Source organism: Athene noctua, chromosome 2 (assembly GCF_965140245.1).
Source record: "Athene noctua chromosome 2, bAthNoc1.hap1.1, whole genome shotgun sequence".
Taxonomy (NCBI): domain Eukaryota; kingdom Metazoa; phylum Chordata; class Aves; order Strigiformes; family Strigidae; genus Athene; species Athene noctua.
In genome coordinates this window covers 151,039,535-151,067,256 of record NC_134038.1, presented here as the reverse complement: position 1 = coordinate 151,067,256, position 27,722 = coordinate 151,039,535, and the positions used below count along the sequence as shown (strand labels likewise).

At 39.8% G+C, this 27,722-nt stretch overlaps 1 protein-coding gene across 4 annotated transcripts; it reads left to right on the top strand.

Moving 5' to 3' along the window:
* Positions 1-707: 707 nt before the first annotated feature.
* Positions 708-26,943, top strand: TOPBP1 (DNA topoisomerase II binding protein 1). Of its 4 annotated transcripts, none has more exons than XM_074900659.1 (28): positions 708-763; positions 1,099-1,186; positions 1,730-1,864; positions 2,444-2,587; positions 3,386-3,567; positions 3,694-3,887; positions 4,687-4,866; positions 5,839-6,008; positions 6,543-6,706; positions 7,233-7,480; positions 7,777-8,099; positions 8,894-9,066; positions 10,032-10,243; positions 11,495-11,784; positions 13,450-13,623; positions 14,676-14,785; positions 15,863-15,986; positions 16,368-16,517; positions 17,012-17,120; positions 17,714-17,906; positions 18,694-18,920; positions 20,008-20,171; positions 21,133-21,247; positions 21,776-21,939; positions 22,849-22,989; positions 24,173-24,262; positions 25,689-25,850; positions 26,226-26,943. In XM_074900659.1, exons 2-28 carry the CDS (start codon positions 1,106-1,108, stop codon positions 26,367-26,369), a joined length of 4,563 nt encoding a protein of 1,520 aa, XP_074756760.1. In that variant the 5' UTR covers positions 708-763; positions 1,099-1,105; the 3' UTR covers positions 26,370-26,943. The 4 variants fall into 4 exon arrangements, 3 of the variants coding, with proteins under 3 accessions (XP_074756760.1, XP_074756759.1, XP_074756761.1); XR_012633233.1 differs by having other exon boundaries at positions 710-798; positions 25,723-25,850; positions 26,226-26,360; XM_074900658.1 differs by having other exon boundaries at positions 710-798.
* Positions 26,944-27,722: the final 779 nt, after the last annotated feature.

The window sequence follows — 27,722 nt, the reverse complement described above, 5'->3', positions numbered from 1 at the left end:
TGCAACAGTGTGGTAAGAGGGAAGCGAGGTTATGTTAGTTCCTGCAGAGATTTTTCATGCGCTCATGTTGTCCGGCTTTCAGCCGTCTGCTCTGGAAGGAGAGCATTTGACATTTTTCTCCATAGCTTGACAAGAATAAAAATACACTCCCTACCATATTTCATTTGAAGGGGTTGTACAGATCCTTTGTAAGGATTGAAACCAGGCGGGACACGGGATGCTCACGCTTCCAACCTCTCGCAGACCCTGGCAGCTGTGATACTCCCCGTGTCCCCCAGCAGCACCCGGCAGCAGCAATACACCACACCAAGCCTATCCCACGTGAACCCCCCTGAAGGGCTGAAGGGCTTTTGGGGACATGCCCGGAAGGTGCCAGATGCGGGACACGCCGGGAGGTGGGAAGCAGCCTGTCTTGACACCTCCTACGGCAGCAACACTTCCCAGACCGGAGAGGAGTCTCCTCCAAGCTTTCACCGCTCACTAAGGCCCGCTCGGGTACGCGGCTGTGTGCAACAGCGTGCCACTGGCCGCCACTGGCCGCCACTGGCCGCCACTGGCACCCTTCGCAGAGGCGCGCGGCGGCGCAGGCTCAGCGACGGAGGGGGAGAAGGCGGAGCGGCATAAGCCCCGCCCCGCCCTCTCGCCCCGCCCCGCCCCCCGGAGACCCCGCCCCAGCCACTCGGCGCCGCTCCCGCGCCTGCGCAGTGCGGGGGCCGCCGTTTTCCCGCCGGCTGCGGAGGCGCGGGGCCGGGGCTGCGGTGGGGTGCGTGGTCAAACCGGCCGCACCGAGCGGGGCCGGTGGGTGCGCGGGAGCCCTGAGGGGGGAGTGTCGGGAGGCAGCAGCATGCCGGCCTGAGGAGGGGGCCCTGTGGGGAAGGGGCATCCCTGTGGGCCCGGTTCCCCCGCCTTCCTCCGCCCCTTTCCGGTAAAAGTCGGCGCCGAGGCTGGGCGGCGTGGGACAGGCCTGAGGGCTGGCGGGGGCACGAAGAGGGTCGAGACGGGTTCCGCGGATCCGGGAGGTGGGCGGAGCGTCCCGGCACTGCGCGGTTCCGGGCTACGGCGAAAATGTCAGGACGCTTACCGGGTTTTCCTTCTCAGTTAAAGGATGAAAGGTAGTAAGGAGCCGTATTGCGTGAAATTCATAAGGTCTTCTGGGAACTCGGAGTATTTTATAAAAGCTCTCGAGGTAAGTAGGTTTGATCACCTTTCTCAGTGAGCTTAGTGAATTATCAGGTTATTTCTGTAGTTGACTTAGATGTAGCTTATATGCATGCATCTGGAAATAAAGCTGTGTCTGTCGTAGGGGTGTTTAATAAAGTTTTTTTAACAGTTGCTGTTTCTTCTTGAACAAAAAGTAATTATCATTTCAAAACATACTGACATTCAGTGAAGTGACACGTAACTTGAAAGGTCTGGATGGTGGTCACTCACCTACCTGCACACTAAGCAAATCTAGGAAGGACACTGGATTGTCTTCCACCCTGAGAGGTTTGTGAGAGCAAAAGGCACTGTGTGGCAGGATCAAGTCCTGAAAGTTTGTATGATGAACTTTGGGTATTGTGAAGACCTGGAGGAACGAGGGGAGCACCCATGGAGATATTCTGCCAATATACTCTTGCATGGTAGCTTTGTTGTGAGCTGTTTCAATTAAATGTGTAGTTTCTACAGGGTAGGCTATTTGTGATTTGTTAATGAAATAAATGTTGTTGTATGCACTGTTTTCCTGCAGTCTATAAAAGAATTTCAGTCACAAGAACATCTCCAGATCCTTGAAGAAGAAGCCGCACTCACTATAAAAGAAAATGATAAATCGCTTTACATTTGTGATCCTTTTAGAGGCGCTGGTTTCAGTCATCTCAAAAAGGTATGCTGTCCATCAGCTTACTTCTAGCTGTACTTTCTTTTCTGGAAGCGCTCATGTCCATCCTTGCACTCTGTATGTTCTCTCTGTGCACTGAATATAGCAGTATGAAGTATTCACAATAAAATGTTTAAAACTTCACTGCATCCTGTATTTGAGGAAGAAGAAGACTAGCAAAGCACAAGGATTATTTTGAAGCATGTGGAAAAATAAATAGTACCATCAGTTCTGATTCTGCCGGAGTTGTGAAGCTAACTCTCACACTTTTTACCTCCTGACTAACATGATTTTGTTTGACCTGCAAAGAATTGTCCAGCAGATAAAGATAGGCTAGCTGAAATTCTCTGGCATATTAGCTATAGTATGGGCTGCTTTTCCTGACGCCAGAAAACCTACAAGGATTGTATTGAACATCTGCAGCTGAAAGTAGAAACAAAACTGTCAACTACCTGGGGATGCTAGAGGAGAAGGAGGGGGAGAGACCAAGGGCCCTGCTTTCCTCAGGATTCTGGGACAAGGAAAGCCTGCCTTATACCAGTGTACCTTCTGCTAATTTTTTTTTTTTCTGTTATTTTATTGCAGCTTGGTTGTAGAATTGTTGGACCACAGGTAGTCCTGTATTGTATGCAGTCCCAGCAATGTGTCCCGAGAGCTGAGTATCCTGTGTACAATATGACCATGGCCGATGTAACAGTATCCTGTACCAGCCTTGAAAAAGATCTTAGGGTAATGCATTGTACAAAACAGATTGTTTAGCTGATTATTGTTGAAATTTGCTTCAGGTGGCTCATTACTAAGGCAACAGTCACACTATATATAAGTCTAATTGTGCCTGTGTTTAGATATATCTAGTCTTTCCGTAGTTTGTAGAGTATGCGTAGTTTAGAGAGTTCTACGTATGGAACAAGAGGGAGTCTTAGAAGTATGTTTAGTATATAAATGTGTATGTAGAGGTGTAGTTGTGTATCCGTATGTATATATTATATAAGTATATACATTTATAATCATAAATGTTTTCAGCTGTATTAATATGGGAGTAAATGTATGTTTTAGGGATTTTTATTACCTGATTAGATGGATCATTTATCTTGCTAGTTTGTCTGAGGCTATAATGCTACAGACAACATACTCTATTTCTGGTTACTCAAAACTACATGGTAAAGATACAATACCCAATTAGCTATGGTTTAAATAGTTTACTTTTTTATTTATTCCAAGACCTCTCTAATTTATATTACCTAAAAGTCAACCATCCTCAGAATTTTACTCGTACAGTATGATTGTAGTATTTTTATTAAGGGTAAGTATTATGTTTGGCTTATCATAAATACAAATAAAATAGAAATTATATTTGAAGTTTTTTATGGCTTCCATATACATACATTTTGTGGTTTTGAACAGTTTTTCAGGAGAAACCGTGGACAATTGAAACCTGTGATTTTGTTTTTTAAGATGAATGTGAGTGTGGTGTAGGTTCTTTCTTTTTTTCGTGATAATTTTCTATAAGCTTTTTTCCCCACCCAGGAAGAAGTTCATAAATATGTGCAGATGATGGGTGGACGTGTGTGCAGAGACCTCAACATGTCAGTAACTCATCTTATAGCTGGAGAAGTTGGCAGCAAGAAATACTTAGTAGCTGCTTCTCTGAAAAAACCTGTTTTGCTTCCCTCTTGGATTAAGGCACTGTGGGATAAATCTCAGCAAAGGTATGAAAAAAACCAACCTGTTTTTCTTTTGGGGACTGGTAATTCTTACGGTGATACAGACTACTTTCTGTTTGATTTTTACTTGGAAGAAAAAAAACAATTTTTTCCTTTTTTTCATTCCTTTAGCATAATGAGATACACTGATGTTAAGATGGAAGATTACGCTTGTCCTGTGTTCCTTGGCTGTACTATTTGCGTAACTGGCTTAAGTAGTTCAGACAGGAAAGAAGTCCAGCGCCTCACTGCTGAACATGGTGGGCAATATATGGGACAGCTCAAGATGAATGAATGTACTCACCTCATAGTTAAAGAGCCAAAAGGTAAAACTTACAGAGTAAATGTTATTTTCACTTCTTGATTTGAAGCAGTGTAAATATGCATGAGAGTTTAAACTGGCTGTGTCTGCTTCAGTGTTGCTCTTAATACTTCTGTTCAGGGAATAACTGTTGTTGGGAAGAGTAACGCAGGGCACCCTTGATTTGCTCTAAAGGCACGAGGAAGAGCACAAAAGATGAAAGAAACAGAGACTCAGATGGTATTTAAGGGAAGAAAAAGGGAGAACCCTAGACAGGATAGAAGAATAAAGAAAGTTTTTTGGGAGACCTGGATAGGACTTAATTTATATCCTGATTGAAATTGGATTGTGGACTAACACTTTAAGTGATCTATTCTTTGTGCCTTCTGAACTCCCTACTAAGATAGAATAAAAGCTGCCTTTTTTTTTGTCGTGGGAAGATGAAAGGATTGTAGTTTTGCTGTGAGAAGAATGGGAAGCTTTTTCTTTTTTCCTCAGTTTCCATCCCTTTCCCTGTGGGGAAATACGCTGGGAATTTTTAAACTTTGCTTCCTTGTGCTTGAAAGCTTTAAAGCCTTTTTATTTTTTTTTTGCTTTATTGCTCTGTCATACCGCACCCATGAGCTAGCCGTCAATGAGATTTTTTTTCTCTAACTTTAGAGAATAAATAAGCAGCCTATCAGAAGAATCCAGGATAACACAACTTGCACACTGAAATCGGTTATTTGAATTATTAAGTCTTCTTAATGTCCAACCATCTTTCAGCGATCACTGTTTGAAACCTTTTAGTGACTTGTGGTTTTTATTTTGTTTACATTTGAAAGGTCAGAAGTATGAATGTGCCAAAAAATGGAATGTGCACTGTGTGTCTGTGCAGTGGTTTTCTGACAGCATTGAGAAAGGCTTCTGTCAGGATGAAACAATGTATAAAATAGAGGCTGGATCAAAGCTGAGTAATACACCCAGTACGTCAACACCTACGCATCATGCCAGCAAGCCCAACAGTAAGTAAGACCTTTTAAAATATGTTAAAGTAAGGTAGGAAACACTTGTAGTAAGGAGGAAGAACTATTTCAGATTAGTAGAGTGCCGCTTGCTTTTGCGATGCTGGTTTGACAGTTTGGATTCTGCTTCTACTTAAAACACAGCAGATTACTTTTATAAACACTGAATATTCCAACATGTGTAGACTTAGAACACATGGATAATTGTTTAAAAAAAGTAAACTGGAATTAGGCGTATGATTGTCTGCTTGAGAATCGGTGGTGTATATCTCTTAAGTCCTAAAAAAGCGTCGCTGTTCGTACATTTAATCTTACAGCAGTCTTAGGGGGGAAAACAAATGCCAATTCTTTTTTGCTGGTATTTTTTCTATTTTTTTCATATACTTGTTTTTAATTACTCCGTGCTATTAACAGAAGGAAAGTTAAAAGCATTTTGTAAACAAACATGGTAGCCTGAAAGACACAGACAGCTTTAGATGTGTCCTTCCAAACACCTGTTACTGACTGCTACTTCAGGAAATGACTGAGCAGGAGCACTGGGTTGGCACTACCAGTTGGGTATTACACAAACTGCATATAACTCTATTAAATCAATGAACTTCATGTTTACTATGAGCTACATGTTCACATTCTCTTTACTACAGAAATGCCTAAGAGTATTTCTAATAGGTGGCCACAAAACTGGAATAAAAGCTTTGAAAACCAGTCCATTAGCTGCTATCTCATAGATTACATCCATTTGGGAATAAACAGAAGGTGCATAAGCACTCTTACTAGTAAGGACATAATCTATGTATAAATAATACCCTTGAGTTTAACCAAGGTTATACTTGCCTAGTAGTTTTTGTTCTTCAGATTTTAAATTTCCTTCTAGTACAACAAAATCATATGTGGGAGTTTTGTATTTTGTTTAGTGAAGCAGTGGAGAAAGATCTGCCAAAACTAATGCATCTTTTTAAATTTTATCTAAAGATCATATGCTCTCAGACGTCAGCCACATTTCCAGTATCAATTTGAGTGGTGTTAATGAAACAGCGTGTAGTTCTGCAATGAGCAGCAGACTGGATCCTCTTCCTGATGAGCTGGAAAACTTGGATATAAGTTCTTTTCAAGCCCCTGAAGATTTGTTAGATGGATGTCGAGTATGTTTAACCATGTGTACTTTGAAATGTTCAGTCTTAATCCTGTGGAATCAACTAGGTTGCGTAACTGGCAATTGCTGCTTGAGTAAATTGTGGTTTCCATGGTCAGTAGTAAATGCCAGATTTATTTTGTGTCCACATGCTGTAGCTTGCGTGTGTCTACATACATGTGTATGTATAATTCTATTAAATATGTAGTATAAATATAATATGATGTATTTATAGACTTAAACACTGTAGTGAATGGATTCTAGAATTGGTGTGGGGTTTGGGTTTTTTTGTTGTTGTTGTATGACTTCGGCTGAGGGTTCATTCCATTAGTAAATATTGAAGTTTTGCTAGATTAGTTTGCAAGGAGAAATTGATCCAATTCTAAATGCTTAACTTTTTTGCTGCTTCTCAGAAGTTGTGCCACTAGTTTGTGTTCTACAGCAGTCAAAATAAATTACACCAAATTATCCTACATAATTTCTTTCTTTTCTACTTTTTTTTCTTTTCTTAAAAGCCTTTTTTGTTGCTCTGCTCTCTTTGTAGATCTATCTGTGTGGCTTCAGTGGCAGGAAGTTGGACAAGATGAGGAGGCTTATTAATTGTGGTGGTGGTGTTCGATTTAATCAACTTAATGAAGATGTTACCCATGTCATTTTGGGGGAAAATAATGATGAACTGAAACACTTTTTGGACAAGACAGCTCACAGGTTATGATAACTATATTGCTTAAGGTCTCTTTCTGCCTTGATTTCATTCTCCCACCACCTTGTAAACAGGAAAACATGTATTGATTTGAAAATTTCAAATAATTCCTGACTTAAATGAGAGAGACTTACAGGTGGTATTCATAAGTACATCCTTGTGTGCTCTAGAATACTGTAGTTCTTTGGGTAGCCGTGGGTCACCTCAGTGAATAGAAAAAAGTATTCTTACTGGTGAAAAGAGGTGTTAACATGTATTTGTTAACATATGGAGGAGGGAGCATTTGGCGACCCAGAAGTGTCAGATATAATTTACACTATAGAAAATAAGTATGAAATTCTCTGTTCTCAGACTGAAAGAATTAAAAAAAAATGTTGAGGTTTGTAAAGTGCCCAAAGCTTGATTAGTAAAGGAGTTACAAACTATAACTGTATGTCTATATACTGTGTACTAGTATTTGCAGAGCAGGAAAGAAGAATCACAGTTCTGAAACCTGCTGTGACTTTAAGTGTATAACACTTTATTTTATAGGCCTCATGTAGTGACAGCAAAATGGTTGCTGGAGTCATTCAGTAAAGGTTGTCTACATCCAGTGGAGCAATATATCCCTCTAAACTACCAGCTGTTAGAGAACTCAATTTTGGAGCAGCCTGGAATGAAGTCATTTCTTCCCAAAAATAAAAATCTCTTGAAGAAAGAAGCTGTGAATGTTATAAAGCACCAGAAAGCTGCTGAAGATGACTTCCTCTCTCAATATGTAAATAATGATTCTACATTAGGTATGTTCCAGGCTCAGCATACCATAGAAAGCTTAACTGCTCATAATTAGCATTTGAGTTTTGTGGCTTTTGCATATTGAAAAAGATAGCCACATCTACTATGTTGCCTTCTATATTGTGTTTTAGAAATCAAATTTGAACAGTCCTATATAGACCAGTTTTAACTAAAACCTGTCTGAAAATAGCAGAACACTGTCATTTCTTCATGAAACTATTTTGAGTTGACTTTGATGTTCTTGTCAATCAGTTACTATGGTTGGTTATTTTTGGTTGGTTGGTTTTTCTCCCCCTTTCAGATGAAGTCGGAAAACTAACATCCAGAACATCCTTCAGTGATGTTACTCACTTGACTGTTCAAGGAGAGAATCAGTCTTTTGTCTGTAATGGTTCTTTGGGAGATTCTTCTGCACTGGCTGAAGGAGGTTTATTTGTCAGAAAGAGATTTCTTCTTTTGGGTTTTGGTGAAGAGGACGAGTCCTGCATTGCAGATATTATAAAGGAGAATGCTGGAAAAATTCTGCCACTGCAAAGCAGAACGATTGCAGACTACGCTGTGGTACCTTTATTGGGGTGCACGGTGAAACCAACTGTTGGTGATGTTGTCACAAATACGTGGCTGGTAAGGGTGTTACACTTTCAGTTCTGTGAGTGAAGTAATGCGAGACATTAGAAATATGTCTGGTCAGAATGTAGTTATCGGTGGATAAAATGTTAAGTAAGATGCTGAGAGATTAGCCCTCATTTCATTTGAAATATACTGAAATCATGCTTTAAAGCCTCTGCATATGTAAGGTATCTTCTGTCTGTTTCGCTTCATTTTCTACAGGCTTGTTAAATAGGACTCCGTTGTCATGACTCAGAGGCTTATATGAGAGTCTGACAGAATTCTCTTTAAATAATGAATTGTAGAAGGAGCTAGTTGATGAATAATTATTGCATATGCTTATGCTTACTCTTTATTGTTTCATGCTTTTTACAGCTTTTTAACTTGTGGCAGAAGAGCAAGTCAGCTTTGTAGCTCAAAGTCAAAAAATAATGATCATATTTGTCAAGAGCAGACACATGATGTAGATTAAGTGCTGTTAGTGTTTTCAGTACTAGGCAGATTTCTGTGAAGTAAATCTACACAGACCTTCAGATCACACCTTGAACTACTTCAAGGGATCATCCAGGGTTGGAAGAGTAGAAACTGAAAAGTTCTGAATGCCTCAATATGTCAAAACTGACAAAATTGAAATGATCTAGAGAAGAATTTGCCTGATGCAATGAGAAATAATTTGTCTCGGATGTAATGATGGAAGCAGGAGTGCTTATTGTTGAGTCCATAAATGCTATTGTACAGTCGCTGGAATATTGTTGGCTTTGTTGCTGTTGGGCTTGATTTGCATTTTTATCTCTTTCATCTTCTTTAAGATAACATGTGTGGAACAGCAGCTCCTTTTAGATCCCCAGTCCAATCCACTTTTCACGCCAGTCCCAGTAATGGAAGGAGTTACCCCTCTGGAAGATTGTGTTCTTTCTTTTAGCCAGTTCATTGGTGCTGAGAGAGATTCTCTGGTTTATCTGGCAGGACTGCTAGGAGCCAGGTAGGTCTCCTGTCACTGTTTCTTCTTGTTCTTAGACAGCCAGTGTGATGAAACCCATTATGCATTTCATTTCTTCTTTTACAGGAGTAAATAAATATTAGAGTTAAATCAATAGAACCCAGAAGAGCTTTACAAAAACTAGTGCTGAAGCAATGAGACATTATTACATAGTTCTTTTACTTTCTTCTCCTTTAGAAGAGCCTGATTTCTACCAGAAATAATGACAGAATAATGACTGAGTCTCAGTAACTTTTTTGCTTTACTCTGGAACAGAGGAAAAAAAAAAGTCAGTTTTTCAGATGTCAGGCCTTCAGAGTTGCTCTTCAGTTGTCCAGGAACGGGCCAGTGTTCCTCTTCTTCGGTACTATCTGGTTCAACCTCATAACCAGTGATAGTGCACCATTTCTTAGGAGCTGGGATGGTGTATTATTTACTCTCAATTCATCAGAATCTTTGAAAAACTGTAAGAAAAACATGTTTAGTCATGAAGTGGCAAAATTGTATACCTTAGAGTATCATTTGATCTGATTTGTAGTCTGAATTAAATTCTTTGCTGGTGAATTCTCAGTCCTGCCATCGTCTTGGAAGATAGAGTCCTTGATGATAAGAGAAAAACTAGTATAAAGAAAACTACAGTAAATTTGGAAATGATGCTTGTTGGCTCCAGAAAGGAGTCCAGCCTGTCCCATTAAACTTGCAGAAGAATGTCAGGCCCAGTGTATGATTTGGAAGGACTTCTGGAGTATGATAAATGTTATGTTTTCAATACTGATAGAAGCAAAACATTCCTGTTTAACTTTTTTTTTTTTTAATGTAGGCTAGGCTGTAAAGTGCAAAGTGTAAATGGCCTTAGATAATTCTACTGGTTCCTTTTCTGTTGCTTGAATGCATTTTATAATAGTATAAAAGTAACCTAGATTAATTTTGTTTATGACTAACCGAATGTTTTACTAATCTAATTTTAGAGTCCAAGAATTCTTTGTGCGGAAAGCCAATGCCAAAAAGGGAATGTTTGCCAGTACTCATCTTGTGGTGAGAGAACCAAGTGGTTCAAAGTATGAAGCTGCAAAGAAGTGGAATTTGCCAGCCATCACCGTAGCTTGGCTTTTGCAGTCTGCAAGGACAGGGAAGAGAGCAGATGAAAGCAAGTTCTTGGTTGAAAATGTAGAGGCTGAAGGTTGGTTATTAGCAAGTTAGGGAATATGGTTGTGTCAGTGTACAGTTCGTTCATGATAAAGAAGGCAGATATGAGGGCAGGTTTTTTCCTAACGCCTTCGAAGTATTAGATCTAAAGGATATTTTTCCCAAGTATTTTTTGCTTTTTTTTCCCTGCTCTTGAGTTGTGATTATAGAAATGATACTGTGTGTTTGCTGCAAGTCTCATGGAGTCTTGTTATCAGCTGAAAATCAAGCTCGGTGTCTCAGCTTTGTCCTTTTTGACACATGCTGCTCTGTAGATTGCATGGGAATTGATGATAGGTCCAGCTTAGATCCAGCTTCGTACTTGTTAATCTGCAATGACATGATGCCCCTCTTTTCAGTCCTTCATGCCTACTTCATCTTCTGATACTTCTGCTCCTTTTCCAGTTTATACACATCTTTTATTTGGCAGTATTTCTTCCATATTAAGATGCAGACTACAGTGATTTAATACTGAATGTTAGCAGACCTGTTTTACCAGTGCCCTTGTGAATTAATTATATAAGTCAGAGGACAAAAGGTATGTTTTTGGCATAGGCACATCTTACCTGTATATTCTATTTTTAAGGAAAAATGGGGGGCAGGGGCAGAAATGAGCAGTAAATTGTAAAAGCAATTATTGTCCTAATGTTTTTGAGCTATAAAGATAATGAGTCATGCTTATCTAGAAGCATTTATGATGGATAAGCTTTAAGGGCTTATTCCTGGCTAAATCTTGGTCCTATTAATCTAAAGGCATAAGGGACTGGAAACGTACATAGTGACCTAAAGGGGTGTGATTCAGAGTCATGAATACGAAAGAAATTTTGTATTGCATAGGAAGGAAGGAGCCAGGGAGGAGGAGTTATCTTTAATGTTGAAAGGGAAGGATTTGTTGTGTATTGCATCTCTTGGATTTGTATTTTGGTAGTTGTTGTATAACATATGTGAGCTATACAGGTGTGTGTGTGGAACTGAAAACAGTGAGAGTGAACCAGAGGTTGCTTGCTCTTTTTCAGACACTTAGGGCCAAGCTCAGCACCAAAGTAATTTAAAATAAGTATCTAACTGGAAGAGACACCTAAGATACTGGCTTTTAAAATACAATCATCAGTTTATGGGGGGCGGGGCAGGGATATGAATTAATTTTTTAGGGAAAGGTTAAATGAACTGTCAGTTGTTTAAAAATGTGAGATCTGTGTTAAAAAAAGGAAATTGCTTGATTATGTTTTCTTTGTTTCTTTTAAAGATAAGGAGAGTTCCATTACTCAGCTTAGCAAGACACCAGTGACTGTTAAATCTCCTGATTCAGAACAACCTACTTACCTCCTTGAAGCTGGGAAAAAAACAGCTGTGACCCCTCTTGATATCAACAGGTTTCAGAGTAAAGCTTTCCAAGCTGTAATCTCTCATCATATTGGGAAGACAACCCCTCTTGCACAAGGGGGACTGCCACAGAAAGAGCCATCTTTACATCTTGATACACCGTCAAAATTTCTTTCCAAAGACAAATTATTCAAGCCTTCTTTTGATGTAAAGGTGATTATCTTTGCAAATTTTTTAGCCTGTAGAACCACTAGGGTTAAAGATGCATATAAACATAAAAACCACACAGAAACCCCTGCTTACCCCTTTTGATACTGTTAACCTACAGACTTTCCATTTTGAATGAAGCCAGGAAGACTGGCTCTGTTTATATATATTCTGAGTTAATGACCTGTGGACTACATTTATTGACTAGTAGATGCTATAATGTCCTTAACAAAGCTATTCTGTACTTAATGCTCATGTTCTCATGTGTTCTACACCTCGCACAGTACACAATCTGTGTTCTTTACATCTGAAGACAGAAATGTCACATGAATTGCTCCAGTTATTTGGAAACAACTGTTTGCTTGTTTTGTGATAAGATGCTACTTTAATGTCATGTTTTAATGTAATAGCTTTATAGCAGTTACAAAGCTGTTATTGCAGATTGAAAAACGCCTTGGGGGTTTGGGTTAATTGTCTCATTCTGAAGGCCGCAACAGTCTAGAAAAACTACTAGTCTTAAAACGGAAGAAAGAAACCCCTGACTTCAGGGAGTATCTGTGCTGGCGTGACTCAAGTGTGCTTTGGAAGGGTTCAGGTTTGTTTTTCATTTTTGAGGCCTTAAATGAAAGATGAATTAATTGAATTCCTGCAAAGTTGAGGGGGGGAGGGGGAAGTTGTTTGTGGGTTAGCTGTTTTGTTGGTTTTTGGGGTTTTTTAAACCCCTCTGCCTGTAATAGAACAAAACATGTATTACAAAACCAGAATATTTTTTTTTTTTTTTAGTTTAGTAAGTCCTGCTTCATGAAGAGAAGGCTCCGGGGAGACCTTACAGCAGCCTTCCAGTACTTAAAGGGGGCCTACAGGAAAGCTGGGGAACAACTCTGAATCAGGGAGTGTAGGGATAGGATGAGGGGTAACAGTTTTAAACTGAAAGAGAGTAGATTTAGAGTAGACATAAGGAAGAAATACTTTACTGTGAGTGTGGTGAAACCCTGGAACAGGTTTCCCAGAGAAGCTGTGGCTGCCCCCTCCCTGGCAGTGTTCAAGGCCAGGTTGGACGGGGCTTTGAGCAACCTGGTCTAGTGGAAGGTGTCCCTGCCCATGGCAGGGGGGGTGGAACTAGGTGATCTTTAAGGTCCTTTCCAACCCAAACCATTCTGTGAGTCTGTGATTCGATTGGTACTCTGCGTTTTGAAATCTAATAGTTCACCACTGGTAATTTTCAAAAGCAAGATGCTCTACACCAAAATTTCTCTTTTTTAAAAAAGGGCAGTAAGAAACTTGGTGTTTTAAAGGTACAGATAGAACTAACATACACATATGCAACTCTTGTGGGGGTGGTATTGGTAAATTATAGTAATTGGTTGTCGTTAGGAATGCCTGGGTTTGTCTACTGGCTTTTCCACTGAATGTAGTTTTCATTGATGGCAGTGAAAAGAAAGATTAATCATCTGTCTTCTTCCTGTTTTTCTGCAGACTCTAAGATTGGGATTGTCTAGTACTGCTTTTGTGCAGTGGTACTACAGTTGCACTTGCTAGCTGTTACTGTAGTACGCTGTTGTGATTTAGGAGTATGAAATCTTACTTCAGATTGTATTTGTGAAACTTGCACTTAAGTGAGAATTCTGTAATGTGTTTGTGAAAGTCAGTCAGTTGCTTCTATTTTGGTAGGATGCTCTGGCAGCTTTGGAAACTCCAGGAAGTCCTGATCAAAAAAACAGGAAGCTGAGCACACCTCTCTCTGAAGTCATTGGCAGAAACTTGAAATTGGCGCTGGCAAACAGCACAAGGCATACAGCAGCTCTTACTGCCAGCCCACAACTGACCACTGCACAGCCAGAAGTGGTAGGAGATTTGGGGTTTGGGTTTCTGGAGCATAGACTTAAATCACAAAAGAGATGGCATTTTTCTTAATTAAGTTACAAAGGAGTATGTGAATTGTGCTTTTTGATCTATTTGAGTAGAAATCCATACTGTTATGCGTATTCTTCAATGACATTTAAAGGAAAGTGAGATAGAAGAGGTTTTCCTCCTGGAAGGCAAAGATTTTAAAACCTTTTCTATTGTCTGTACTACTATTTTGTATATAAAGAAGTTGCTAAGTAACACGGCATAGAAATATATACCACTTTAGACTTTTAGTACTGAGATGAGAGGATTTCATCACACTTAAGAAATTTCCAGGCTCCAGGTGAGCAGAATTAAATGTTTTGTCTTGGACTAAAGTTAGGAGTTCTTTTTTTAATGCCCGTGTCTTCTATTTTTCTCTGTAAGGTGCTGCTCTTCTGCTTACTAGGAGGCACAAGATGTGATCAGTTGCTTACCCCCTTATAAAGAGATGTTATCCTTTCTGGTAGTCAGCTTGCCTCTTTAGTCTAATCTACTAGTGAGAGAAAACAGAAACAGATGTAGAAGGAAATAGAGCACTTACGTATTGCTTGTTGTGTTAGTACATGGTTTGCTGCAGAGGAGGGGCAAAAAAGCTAATGGCCTTCAGCAAGGGAAGGCTGATGCTTTTTATTTTGTAGCTCTTTATTCTTACTTTTTTTTCATTCCAGTACAATGAAATACTTATGTGGCATCAGTTTTGATAATTCCCTAAATTCAGTGTTCAGGAGGTGCTTCGTCTGTGATGGAAGGAGCAGAATACGTTCCAGGGAGACTGGCTGAGAATGAATCTTTTGTCTTTTGGATTCCTAGTGCATGGAATGATGATAGTGCTGGGTTTTGACCATGGAGTTTGGGAGCAGCAAAAGGAGAGAAAACGTGTTTATCTTAAGTTTTGTTGTTATTGCATATCTTACTACATGCTACACTGAATATTAAAGTGGTTTTGTTATTGATAGAGAAACCTTCCAGACATGACTCTTCTGTTCTTATTGCTGCTGTTTGCACAGGAAGAAGAGCCCAAGCCTCTAGCTAATGTTGTTATTTATGTCAGTAAAAAACTTAGTAAGAAGCAAAATGAACTGAATGGAATAGCAGCTTCTCTTGGGGCAGACTACAGGTATCAACCTCATTCAAAAAATCTAAACTTCCACACTGATGCAACTTCTAGTAAATATGACTCTTCACATTCTAATATGCTTTATCTGCATGACCTTTTGCTAAAAATTAGAGTTCACCATCTTAAACAGTTTCTATTGCAAAATAAGGCCATCTGCTTCTAAGGCCATCTTTCTCTACCGCATCCCCGGTGTTCTTGATAAAACTGTGTTGGAAAGACTGTTTGTCCTGAAGTCTTCCTGAATTGCAAAATTTTTTTCTTTCCTTCTCTTGTTTTTTGAAGAAAATTATGAAACTTAGCTTTTGGGTAGTTTAAAATTTGCTTTATAGTTTTGAATCTGATCTGAATTTGTGTGTGTTTCTCCCTCTCTCAAAACTATTTCACAAATTATAAGAATGTCTAAGTTAGTGTGCTCAGAAAAGCTTAGGAGAAATATCTTGTAATTAAGAGAAACTACAAACTAACATTTGTGACTTAAGACAGAATTCTGCTCCCACTGAATCTGGTTTACATATTTTGTTACTGACATTTATAAGAAGTGTTATCATTCATGGTGTGGGTGAGGAAGTTGCCTTTATGTTTGATGGTAGCTTAGAAATGTTGAAGGTGTTTGCATTAGATAGCAAATACTAGTTTTTTGTGCTTTAAATGTTAGAATCTTGCATTTTGTTTATATTGAGTTTTGAGGACCAGTATTTTGCTTGCAGCTCAATATGTCAACAAAAGAAAAAGCCCTCTCATCCTGGGTCCCACCTTCTTTTCAGAAACTGATTTGAAACTCCACTTACTTAAATAAAAACAAAACAAAAAAACCTAAAGCAAAACCCCTCCTCTTCTATCTGTTTATTAGATTTAGTTTTGTTTACTTCAGGAATGCTTTCAGAATACATTGAAGTTGTTCTATCCTGAAACTGAATCTGGTCTTTTTTGATTAAAAAAGTGGGCTTGTTGCTTATTTAAGCATAACAAAATAGACAAAATAATATTTTAACAAACAAGGGATAGGACAATTTCTGAGCTGGATTTCTGATGCTTTCTGATAGAAATTATGTCTTCAAGTTGTATTTTGTTTTCTAGATGGTGCTTTGATGAAACGGTGACACACTTCATCTACAAGGGAGGACAGAATGACAACAACAAGGAGTACAAATCCGTTAAAGAACGGGGTATACATATTGTTTCAGAACACTGGCTTTTAGAGGTATGGAGCTTATTTTGTTCTGTTATTAAAAGTAAAGGGAAATGTAGGCTTAAAACCAGTTATATGTATGGCAGTGGATTTTCTGTTTACATTTATACTGAACATATATAGGAGCTGATGTTTTGCATCCTGCTTTGAATTTATGAATTGAGCAATCAGTTTTCACTGATGTACTTTTACCTTTTTCTCCTTGAGGAGACAAGAAATTATCTTCCATTGAACATTTCTGCTGCATTTCCCAGAACGAGAGCCACATTTTCCTCTTGCGTAAAGTACTGCTTTCAGTGGTGTCTTTGTTGTACTTTTCCTATGTTTAGATGTGAAATTTCTTTTATCTCAATTGGTTTCTCATCTTTCTTATATTAACTGATGTTGTTACAGAGTGCCCAAGAATATAAACGGCTTCCTGAATCTCTCTTTCCTCACACTTACAATCCCAAAATGAGCCTGGACATCAGTGCAGTGCAAGATGTCGGACTCTCCTCCTCCAGTAAACTTCTGTCAACTGGAAAACCAGCAAAGGAAAATGAGGTATAATGTGTGATATGAATTCACATTCTATGAAGTGATTTGGATTCAGTTAACTTAATTTTTATATTAATATATTAATAAAAAATGTTGATGCTTATTCAGCAATGCCCTGAATCATGTTTAGCTGGCAATTAATAGTAGCTATTGCAGGTGTTCCTTAAGGTTTTTCTGCTTTTGTATTATTTCTCTTCTAGGGTGATGGAGGGAAAGGCAGGCATTTCAGGATTAGAAATTACGTAGGTTCAGTCTTTGCCTTCTCTTGTAGGTAACAAGATCCAAGGTGTGAACTTGCCTTAGTAGACATTTAGACTGCAGAACAGGTGTTGTCACCAATGCTGCTGTTTACTGTTTTACTGTCACTGTAGTAGCAGAAAGGTTAGGTTTACTATAAGACAAGATTATTAATCTTCAGAATTTATGCAGGTGTTGAACATGGGCAAAAAGCAAAAAAAAAATTGGTGTTTCAGAGTTCTACTTGTCTTTATTGGTTTTAGATTATTCCAGTGGATGAAGATGATGCTGAAGATGATATAACTACTGACCAAATAAAGGAAATGGTTGCTACAGAGGAAGAACAGATAGTAACAAGTGAATCCAAAGGAGGTAAATGTAAATCACTGGTTTCAAAATAGTTGTGGAACATCAAACCATCAATATAAGCCTTTTACAATTTCAGGTGCTGAATGTTAAGATCTGGAAGCTTTAGGTACCATATTTATAGACTGGTCAAGTACAGCTAGCCCTTATTGCTGCTGCATGAGAGGAAAGGGTTTTGCTCTCTATTTTAAAGACTGACAGCCCATTAGAAAATTGTGATCATCCATTGCAAATTACTTAATTGCTGTTTCTTTGTTTTAAATTACTGCAGTTTGTCTTTAACATGACAAATCAGTTTTAGAGTATACCTTTTTTATTTTGTAAATAAATGTGCTATGGGAGAATTGTGGATGTAAATTAGATCATGTGGGCAAATTCAGAAATGAGACAAATGGAGATTTCTCCTTGTGTCTAGGAATAGGTGATTTGGGGTATACATAGTTTTTTCCTATTTTTTCCCAGATATCTTTTCCTCTCCTTAAAGTATTGTCTTTATCCTGATGGAGGGGGGTGAGGGGAAGTTGACTGGAATTTCAGTTACTTTCCACTCGTTACAATATAGCAGTCTTGATCTTACTAGTTTTGTTTCTTCTATTAAGTTTTAACCCAAGCACTAGAAATGAGGGAGAACTTCCAAAGACAGCTGCAGGAGATCATGTCTGCCACATCACTAGTGAAGCCACAAGGGCAACGAGGATCCCTTTCAAGGAACAGTTTTGATGGTTCTCCAGCCACTCCTGATAGCACATGGTCTGTGCGAAATGGCCGCAGTAGGGTGTTGGAGGCTCTAAGGTATTCATTTGTGTTTCAGAGTATCTTATTTTGTCTTCCCTTGCACATACTTAGACATTCACTGAAACATGAATAGATCGCCAGGGTTATCAGGTGTATTGCCTTTCTCTACTGATGTACTTAAGTTGCTTCTCTTGCAACTCAGAATCTTTAACTGCACGTGCTACATAAAGGCAGAATGTTATCTTAATCTGTAGTGGGTATCTTTTGTTTTTCAAAATACCACAGAATAGTATGATTGCTTCGTAGTTTTGAATTGAATTATGCCAACTGATGTCTTTTCAGATTAGTTAGTGTTCTTACAGATTTTGAAGCAAGCAGTGCTGCAGTATTTCAGTACATAGGTCATAAACTGGTAGTAGGTTTTCCCGAAAAGTGCCTCTGAATGTTTCTCCTGTTTTCTTTATCTTTTCTTTCTAAACAGAGTATAGGATTTGAACTCTTAATGGAAACCTTGCAAAATTATTCCTATTAGCTTAGTGTTTATTTGCAAATAAGTAAGTTCAGTAAAGAGTAGAGTACACTGATTTTGGGATAATTTATCAGTATGACACATAATAAAACTATCTCCTACTGATATTTTGGTTGCCTTTTTTCACTGAAGCTCACAAACCCAGGCTGCTGGACTTGCTTTTCTACTGCAGTTTTCCCCCTTCCCAGCCATGTTTTCTAATAATGAGGTCACTTAGATGCTACAATTGATGTGATCATTAACACGTTGCCTTCAAATGTGGTAGTCTACTTTGAAACAAATGAATATTTAAGGTATGTGTGCTTTTTTCCTTAGGCAATCCCGTCAGGCACTCACAGATATGAACACTGAGCCATCCCAGAGTGAGCAGATCATCTGGGATGATCCTACTGCGAGGGAGGAGAGAGCAAGACTTGTCAGCAACTTTCAGTGGCCCAATAGTCCTTCCCAGTGTACTGAGCAAGGTCAGAGTAACACCAATAAGAACATTGATGAGTCTGCCTTCAGAGAATCTTTAGCTGATGCAGAGATTGCTCGTAAAGGTAAAAATCAGAAATACAGTATCTTTGTTCTTTGCTACAGCATCCACTTGATCTTTGGGACCTTTAAAATAATGTTTGAATTCTACTTTTTTTTTTTTTTTTTCAAAAAAAGGTCAGCATTGTTGACATTTCTTGAATGATAAAAATACAATTTTACATCTTTGAGCTCCATTATGTGGTGTTCTTTTTTAAAGAGAAGCTTTCCTATCCATTTGATGTTTGTGGTCAAGCACCAAGGCAGTGCTTGTCTAAAATAGTTTGCATCAAATTTAGGAAATCTTCCAGATTATTATTTTTTTTTAAACCACAGCTGGTTTCCAGGTAACAATTTGGATAGGCATAGTAGAATTCAAATGAAAATACCAGTAGCAAAAACTTTTTAATTCCAATGGAAATATTCATAGGTGAAGAATGGAGATAAAGGAAGAAGACAATCCATGAGCTTGAAAAACAGATGTGTCAAAGCTGCCAGTGGATGTGCTTAGGTCAGGATTCAGTGAAGATACTGTATTTATCTTCCCTGTTCTTTTTGAAGTCTTTAGTCTACTGCTTGGACTAAGGAAACAACATACTTAGGTTTTTCATCTGGTTTTACTCTTTTCCCATTCCTGCCTCCTGAGAAACAGCAGAATCCTTTATTTTTCTCTCCCCACTGCCTTCCTTCTGCCCCTAACTCCTTCCCTCAGTCTACTTACAGAGTTTCTGCTTGTGGCAACAGTCTTGTTGAAAACTGACCCTGTCCTAGAGGAGGTTGAAGCAAATTAGCTAAATGCATTCAATTGATTTTTGGTTCAAGCGAGTCAATGCGGTTTAGTCAACGAAATTAGGCCATTTGAGGCTTTGGGTTTTTTTTCAAAACAAGGCATCCAAGGACATGAGTCTGCAACATTGCAATTGGTGGTTTGTGGTATAAGGGAGAGTATCTTTATGAAAGGCAGTGGTGAAATGTAACTGTACATGTTGTAGTAGCAGTTGTATTTTGTCCTAGGTTAGCTACCTTTTTTAGAACTTCTAATTTTATTTTTTACTTTATCCATAATTATATTCAGCCAAAGATGAGTCATGCAACAACACTTTACTTTCACAGCTGTTCCTGAGGCTGGGGATGGAGATTTGATTGAAGGTCTAAAAAATCCTGTATGCAGAGAACCTGAAACACCAATTAAAGATCACTTGATCCCCACTCCACAGGCCCCCAGCATTGCTTTTCCACTGGCTAACCCTCCTGTGGCACCACAGCCCAGAGAAAAGGTTTGTCATATGAGGAAATACTTGTGATGTTTTGTGTTCTGAGAAATGTAACGACACTTTAAGAAGTTTTGAACTGGATGGTAAATATAAATCAGGTACATATCTGCATTTAAAATCTTGAAGTGGATTATTTTTGTGTGGTTCTATTTCTCTTTCCCCCTTTCTTCAAGATTTTGAACAAATAATGTTTACTCAAATAAATAAAGCTTGTTTGTTCAGACAAATAAAGCTTTTTGTCCTGTTAGTCCCTGCTGGAACGCTGAGGTAGGCTTTGGAGTGGGGAGTTACTATGTGTATTTCTTTGGACTCCTCCAGCCATGTTAGGATGATGGAAAAAAGTTAGGCCATTGTTTCCTTGGTGGTATCTAGAATTTATGTTTAGGTACAAACGGAAAATTATTTTTCTGCCAAAAACCTGATTTAAAATTCTACTATTTCATAGTGAACTTGGAATGGGCTAGGAAAATGATCTTAGTCTCTTGTCCGCCAGTGTATTGCTTGATGCTCAAAGTTTCAGCAGCTATGTGTCTTCAGAGGCATAATGTGTCATGTTAGTAAATAAGCTGTGGTGGAAATGCATAAGGGGCCTCAAAGTTATGGAAAGTCTGAATGAATGAAGCAGTGTGAGGGATGGATGTGACAGATAGATAGATAGATAGATAGATAGATTCATGTGTTCAGCTTGGCATTCAGTGGTTATGAATGAAGGATTAGTTTTTCTGACAGATTGGTTCAGTTGTGCCCTGAAGAAAGAGGGAACTAAGAGGATGTTAAGCACAAGCCTAACGTTGATTTGATAAGATCCAATCTTTTTGTCAAGTGATTGACAGGTTTGGTTCTGCATTTCCTGACTAAAGGAAAACTCAATATAAAAATAACCCAGAATGTTTGGCAGAGAAATAGTCAGCTGTCAACCTAATCTTTCTGTCATTAATTTCAAAATCTGTTACTGTATTTCCAGGCTGTTACAGAAGATGAGAAGACTGATGAAGAACCAGAAAAACACCGTAAATTTCAGCTGTCTTCTCTTAATCCTCAAGAAAGATTTGATTACTGCCATCTGATTGAGGAATTAGGTACCAGATATTTGTGAAATGCAAAGAATAGTATGTGTCTGTATGTATCTAGTCAGCTGTGGCTGGTTGGGGGGAAAAAAAAGGCTTCTGTTAGTGATTCATCAGATCTGAGGTCTCAAATTTATGGCTATCTGTGCTTGTGAGCAAATCTTTGAATATAATTATGTTAGTGATCAGCTTTGCCATAAAACAGCAATGGTTTTGTCTTCTGACAGTTTTCTTCTAGCTGTCTCCACAACAGCCTCATTCTTTACTGTTGGGAGTGCCCAGGATCTGCTGTCCTCTGGTGTCTCTCTCATTCCTGTCTTTTACAGTGGCACTTTATTTTTATCAGAGCCACTCTTCCCTGGCTGCTTCTCCTTCCTTGCCAGGTTCTACCCATGTCACTTCAATGATAATACTTTCAATGTAAATTTGAGTTAAGTATATTTTTATCTCAATTCAAATAATTCTCACTTGGAGTTGATCCTTTCTGTGGTATAGCATGACCCTTAAATAATTTGAATCAAATTCATTTCTCGATTCAAGGTGGAATAGTACTTGAAAAACAGTGTTTTGATCCAAGTTGCACACACATTGTTGTGGGACATCCTCTTCGAAATGAAAAATTCTTGGCTTCGATGGCAGCTGGAAAGTGGGTGCTTCATCGTTCCTACCTGGAGGCATGTAGAGGAGCTGGCTGCTTTGTTCAGGCATGTGACCTTATTACTGAGAAATGAGTGTGGCGCCCTTTCACGTTTCTTTTTACTTTGCACTACTAGGAAAGGACTTAATCTCTCAGAACCAGTCAGCAGTTTAGGATGCCTGAGCTTTGGGAGTTTTAGAGGATCCAAAGTCTGAGAAATTTTTGGCAGTCTCCGAAAACTAGTCCTGGACCAAACTCCTAGTATAGGATAAATGAAATTCCTATACTTTTTATAGTTGCTTCTGAAAATTGAAGCTTGAGTACCTTTTGATAAATTCTCACTGGTATCAGCTGAATTTACGTGGATCTTGTTACACCAGGAATGAAATCTTGATCCTTTCATAAATGAACATATAATAGTTTTAAATAATCCAACTCTATAACCATGTACATAAACATTTTTGGACACTCTCTCTTTCAACTCCTCACCTCCCTAACCAGTATTTCACAGTTCTGCTCAGTCTGCAGTTCTTTTACATTGACCAGACTAAATTCAAAATAATGCCTGTAGACTGGTTCATATCTTTATGTATCAAAACCAACTTTCATTGTTTTGGAAGACACAATGGAAACGTAGAGTCAAAGGTGTCCAGAGTAGTGAGTTGCTTTAGCTTGCTCTTGAATTCCATTGTAGATAACTGCAAGAAGAATCTAGTTGTTTATGTGATGATGTCACAGAAAACATGAGTTGATTTAGATACATATGTGCAATTAAGAGCCATATCTCTAAATTTTACCTAGAGTTGTTTCAGCCAGATTAAATCAGTACATAAAGCTAGAGTGAGTTGGGATTTGCTCTGGTTTTGTCTGTTTGTTTTTTCTTTTTGGTGTGTTTTTGTTTTTTTTTTTTAAATTTGCTTTTCTGCTGGTAAAGTTGTCAGGACTGCTTTGTAATTCAGGTTTATGATTGTTGTAGGAAGAAGATTATGAGTGGGGAAGTAATTCCATACTTAATGTTTTGTCTGGAATCAATGTAAACCAGAAGAAACTAGCGCTTGCAGCCATGAGGTGGAGGAAAAAAATTCATAAAGGGAGGCAAGAAACTGGTATCGTTGAGGTATGGTATCACTGAGGTATTTAGATACTCAGGCAATGTAGGTTGTACAGTGTGGGTGGACATGACAGGGATTGTCACCAAGAAACTCAAAAACTTAACTGGCAGGGAAAGGTAATCTGTTTGGTTATTAAGAACAAAATGGCTTAGCTGGATATATTCTAGTTAACTAATTTTGGTTTAAAAAAAAATGTTTAGTGCTGGTATATTAAGTCTTAATCTCCTTCTGAACTGTTGTACTACTTTTGCAAAGCTGGAATGTGTCTACTTGTGTGTGTAAACATCCCTCAGCCAGGAAGATGATGTTTACACTTCAGGGGTCTGATTGGGGAGCTAACCTAACGTGGCTTTACTAGGAAACCACAACCAGTACTCACAGTAACAGAAATCCTGTGCTGTGCCATACAGTGAATACAGCTCTCTGGACAGCATTTTTATAGCTCTAGCAGTGAGCATACTATTGTGCTTCAAACAGGGCACAAGTTTACGCCTTTCCTAAAGTACCTTCTGTGATTTTTATGGTGCAAGTTCCATAGTCTTTCAGTCGCATTTTTGAAAGTGGGACTTGGGCTCCCCAAAGCCTTTTAACTCCTCTCTCAAATCAGGCATTGCAATCGAGTATTCATTGAAAGGTAGAAATAGTGCTGATATTCCAGTTGCATCGGGATAAATCTTGACTTGCATGTATTTTACAATAACCTTTTTGAAATGAATGCTTCTAACAAATCCACTCTACCTGTTGCCTACTTGGAAACCACACTGAGTGCTTGTAGGCGGCAACCACTTGGCCCTGGGTGCTGTTACAGTAACTGAGTAGATAATGTAGTGCATGGGGTGCAGGGGAAAAGTTCCCAAGTAACTGTTTGTCTTAAGATGCTCTTCTGTAAATGAGTGTCTAGTCTGCTGGGAAAAATACTCATTGCCAAGGGTTTTTTCATAGATCCGTTTGCCCATCTTGCTATGCAGGTGGCAAGCTGCCTGGCTATAAGGTGTTGGCCCGATAGTTGTATGTTCTGTGGGCTTTTGTCTGCCATTTAATCTTAAAGTTTATACTTAAAGACAAAACTAGGTGATAGCAAATCTTTTATCTAATGGATATTCCATAAAGGGGCACATTATAGACCCATTAAGTTTTTTGTACTTTTTCAGTACCAACCTACTTTTGATTAAACTGAGTCTTGTCTAGGGAGCTTTCAGTGGCTGGAAAGTGATCCTGAATGTTGATCAAACCAAGGAAGCGGGATTCAGACGCCTTCTTCAGTCAGGAGGAGCAAAAGTATGTAGGCTTTTTTAAAAAATAATGAAATATACATATGGTGGGTAGGTTGTTTTGGTGTTTGGGGTTTTTTTCTTCCTTTCTGTTAAACTCTGGGCTGTGCATTTTTCATATGAGTAAAAGATCTTATCCAGTGTCATACTTTGAGCCCAGAGGGCAACTGAGCACCATGCAGCTGTTCACTCCCCCCTTCCCCCCCAGCGCTGGGAAGGAGAAAATGAATCAAAAGGCTCAGGAATGGAGGTAAGGACAGAAAGGTGTCACTCACCCATTACAGTTATGGGCAAAAGACAGGCTCATTAGGGGAAGAAAAAAAGGACATCACTTTAATTCAAACACTAGCAACAACAGTGCTTAACAGAGTGGGACAGTGAGAAGTGTTACCACATCTTAAAAACATCTTCCCCCACTCTTCCCTTCTTCCTGGGCTCAGCTTTGCTCCTGATTTTCTCTGCCTCTTCCCCCAGTGGTGCAGGGGCAGGGGATGGGGGTGCAGTCAGTCTGCCGCATCTTCCTGCAAAGTAGGGGGGAAAGCACTCTCTGCACTCTTCCCCTGCTCCACGTGGCATCCCTCTCACAGGAGACAGTCCTCCACAAACTCTCTGCAGTGAGTCCTCCCCACGGGATGCATTCTTCTCGAGATGCTCTGGTGTAGGTCACCCCCACGTGTTGCAGTCCTCCCAACACCAAACTACAACCGTGGAGGCTGCTTCTTCCCAGGGTTCCTCCCCAGGCTGCAGGGAGCCTCTGCTCTGCTGGTGACCTCCATGGGTGTTGGAGGGGGCGTGATGCTGCCATCTCACCATGGCATACAGGGAGGCTCTTCTCTGACACACCTCTCCCCCTTCCTCCTCCCTTCCACTGACCTCAGTATTCACATAGATGTCCTCCTCGTAACTCCTCAAAGCATCCCTCCTCTTAGGTTTCCCTTCTTAAGTACGTTATCACAGAGGTGTAGCCACCATCACTAATTGGCTCAGCCTTGGAGCCGGAGGAGCTTCTAGAAGCTTCTTGCAGGGGACCACCAGTCTACTCCCCTCCCCTACTGCCAAAAACCCTGCCACACAAACCCAGCACAGTCAACATTATTGCTTACACAGGATAGCTGAGAGATGGTCAATGTGTGGGAGGAAGAAGCTATGTCATCTTCATTTTGCAAGTGGTCAGGCAGAGCAGCTTGCCTGAGGTGGCACGAGTCAGTAGGGCTGGTAGGAATCGAGGACAGAATTTCTGTGCCCTGCTCTGATGAGAAGGATCACCCTTCTTAAAAGGTACATGATGGTACAAAATGCGGGCGTACATATTGTATTTCCCATTGGTTTGCCGGTTAATTTGATGAGTGAAATTACAGCTCATGAACTGCATTTGTCTTGGGGAAGAAACATGGAAATAAACCTGGCTTTGTCTGTCGTGTTTTAATCTGTAGGTGTTTTCTGGTCATTCTGTGTCTCTCTTTAAAGAAGCGACTCATCTCTTTGCGGACTTCAGTAAGCTGAAGCCAGATGACACCAGGGTTAGTGTGGCAGAGGCGGCAGCCCAAGGAGTGAATTGCCTGAAACCAGAGTACATCGCTGACTACCTCATCCAGGTGTGCACACCCCAGGGCATGCTCAGGGGCACTCCTCACCTGCCCCGCCGTGGGAGGGTGGATGGGGCAGGCCCCTCGCCCCAAAGCCTCCGAGAGGGATCACTGCTCTACCCACTGTGTGCCACCTTTGCCAGGATTTGTGGCCACAAGTGCCTAGGCCAAGTCTTTTGATCTGTAGCCTCAAATTGTAACTGCTATAACTTGTTTTAGTGCTGGCAGTAGGTCTGAGGCAGGGTAGGGAGCTTGCAAAATGCATTCAGAATGTAGGTGTGCAGTGTTTTGTTATTTTTAATTTTAGAAATCTTATGAGCTGTTTCATTCTTCTCAGAAGCTTCTTGAGCTAAACCACTTTCTTTTTCTCTTCCTTTATTGAAGGATCCACCTCCCCCAATGCAGTCTTACTGCCTGCCAGAAGCTGAATCTTACCTTCAGAATAACACGGAACTTGGAACTGGATTATCCCAGAAAAGAAAAGCACTGGGAGAAACGAGCAGAGTCAAGCGATCCAGAATACAATGAGCAAATTCTGTGCTTCTAATTTATACCTTTTTTAATTCATATTTATATTTCTTCATTCTTGCCACAAAAATTAAAAGCTTTGAGTTTCACTTCTAATTTGTCCTGAGATTCCAATGACTGTTAAAGTATATTTTAAAGATTGCTTTGGTTACCAGTAGCATCTAAAAATATGGCAAGAACTCCTCCAAAAAAGACTTTGTCTTCAAAATGTCCCACTAATGATTTTGTTTAGGGACACCATTGCATATTAATAGTTAAGAAATACTTTGTGAAATGGTTGTTACATCTTTCATCTGTGTGTTGGAGAAAGTACCAGTTGATAAGAATTCTATTGCATTTCCCACACAGTAATGGATTTCTTAGGTTTTACATGAGTTTTTCCTATTTTGCTAGTTTTTATTGGAGGGGAAAAAGGAAACTAGACAAAAAAAATGGCTTGTAAATTTTTGTACTAATAGAGGGTGTAATAAATTATTTCTATAAAACAGAGGTGCTGTTGAGGTGCTGCCATTCCGAGTGCTAACAAATCTGTTCAGCAAACAGAAGCAACTTTGGCTGAGGTGATGCTTGTCTGACCACGCTCCCTGCTTGAGTCTGCAACAAGAACCAGAGGCAGAACTAAGGTCTTGGTTCCCAGCAGCTGGAAATGTTCCTGGTCAGACAACCACAACATTTGACAAACTGCTTGACCTTTTAGTAATTAACTGTGGAGTCTGGTTCTCTACTGAACTTCCTGTATGTGACTTGTGCTGCGTTAGTCTGGGTAGAAGTGTTTGTGTGTGTGAAATCTGAAGAGCTGTACTTAAGCAACTAGAATTGCTGCAGCCTCTTCGAACAGAAAAGCATGGCCTCCACTTGTGTAGTGGAGTTGTCTGGGGAAATAGATGTAATGTCTTTTAAAGTCTATTTAATGTACTACTTTATTGGTTGGGGGGGGTATATTCTACTTTTATTTTCTAGCTGCTGAATACTCTGTTGCATAGAAAGGCTTTGCACCAGTATCTTTGGCTGCAGATGGAAGGCAGGAGGAGCCACAAGCATCGCAGCTCTGAGGCACCTGGGGAGCACAAACCCCTTGCTGCTGGCAGACAGGGGACAGGCCCTGAGCTGTGGGAGTCCCCAGGTGAGAGAGGGAGGAGGAAGGCAGCTTGCATTCACTTGCAAAGCTGTTCCCACTAGAGCCCAGTGGCTGTTTTGGCAGTGAGCTCGGCAACATGCTGTTGGGATGACCCGGAGTTGTCAGGATTGAAAGATGCCACTGAGCCTGAGGGATTTGATTCTAACAAGTGAGATCTGTGCCCCTATCAGTGGGGGCTCAGGCTGTGACTCAGCACCTGTTTTGCTTTTCTTGAT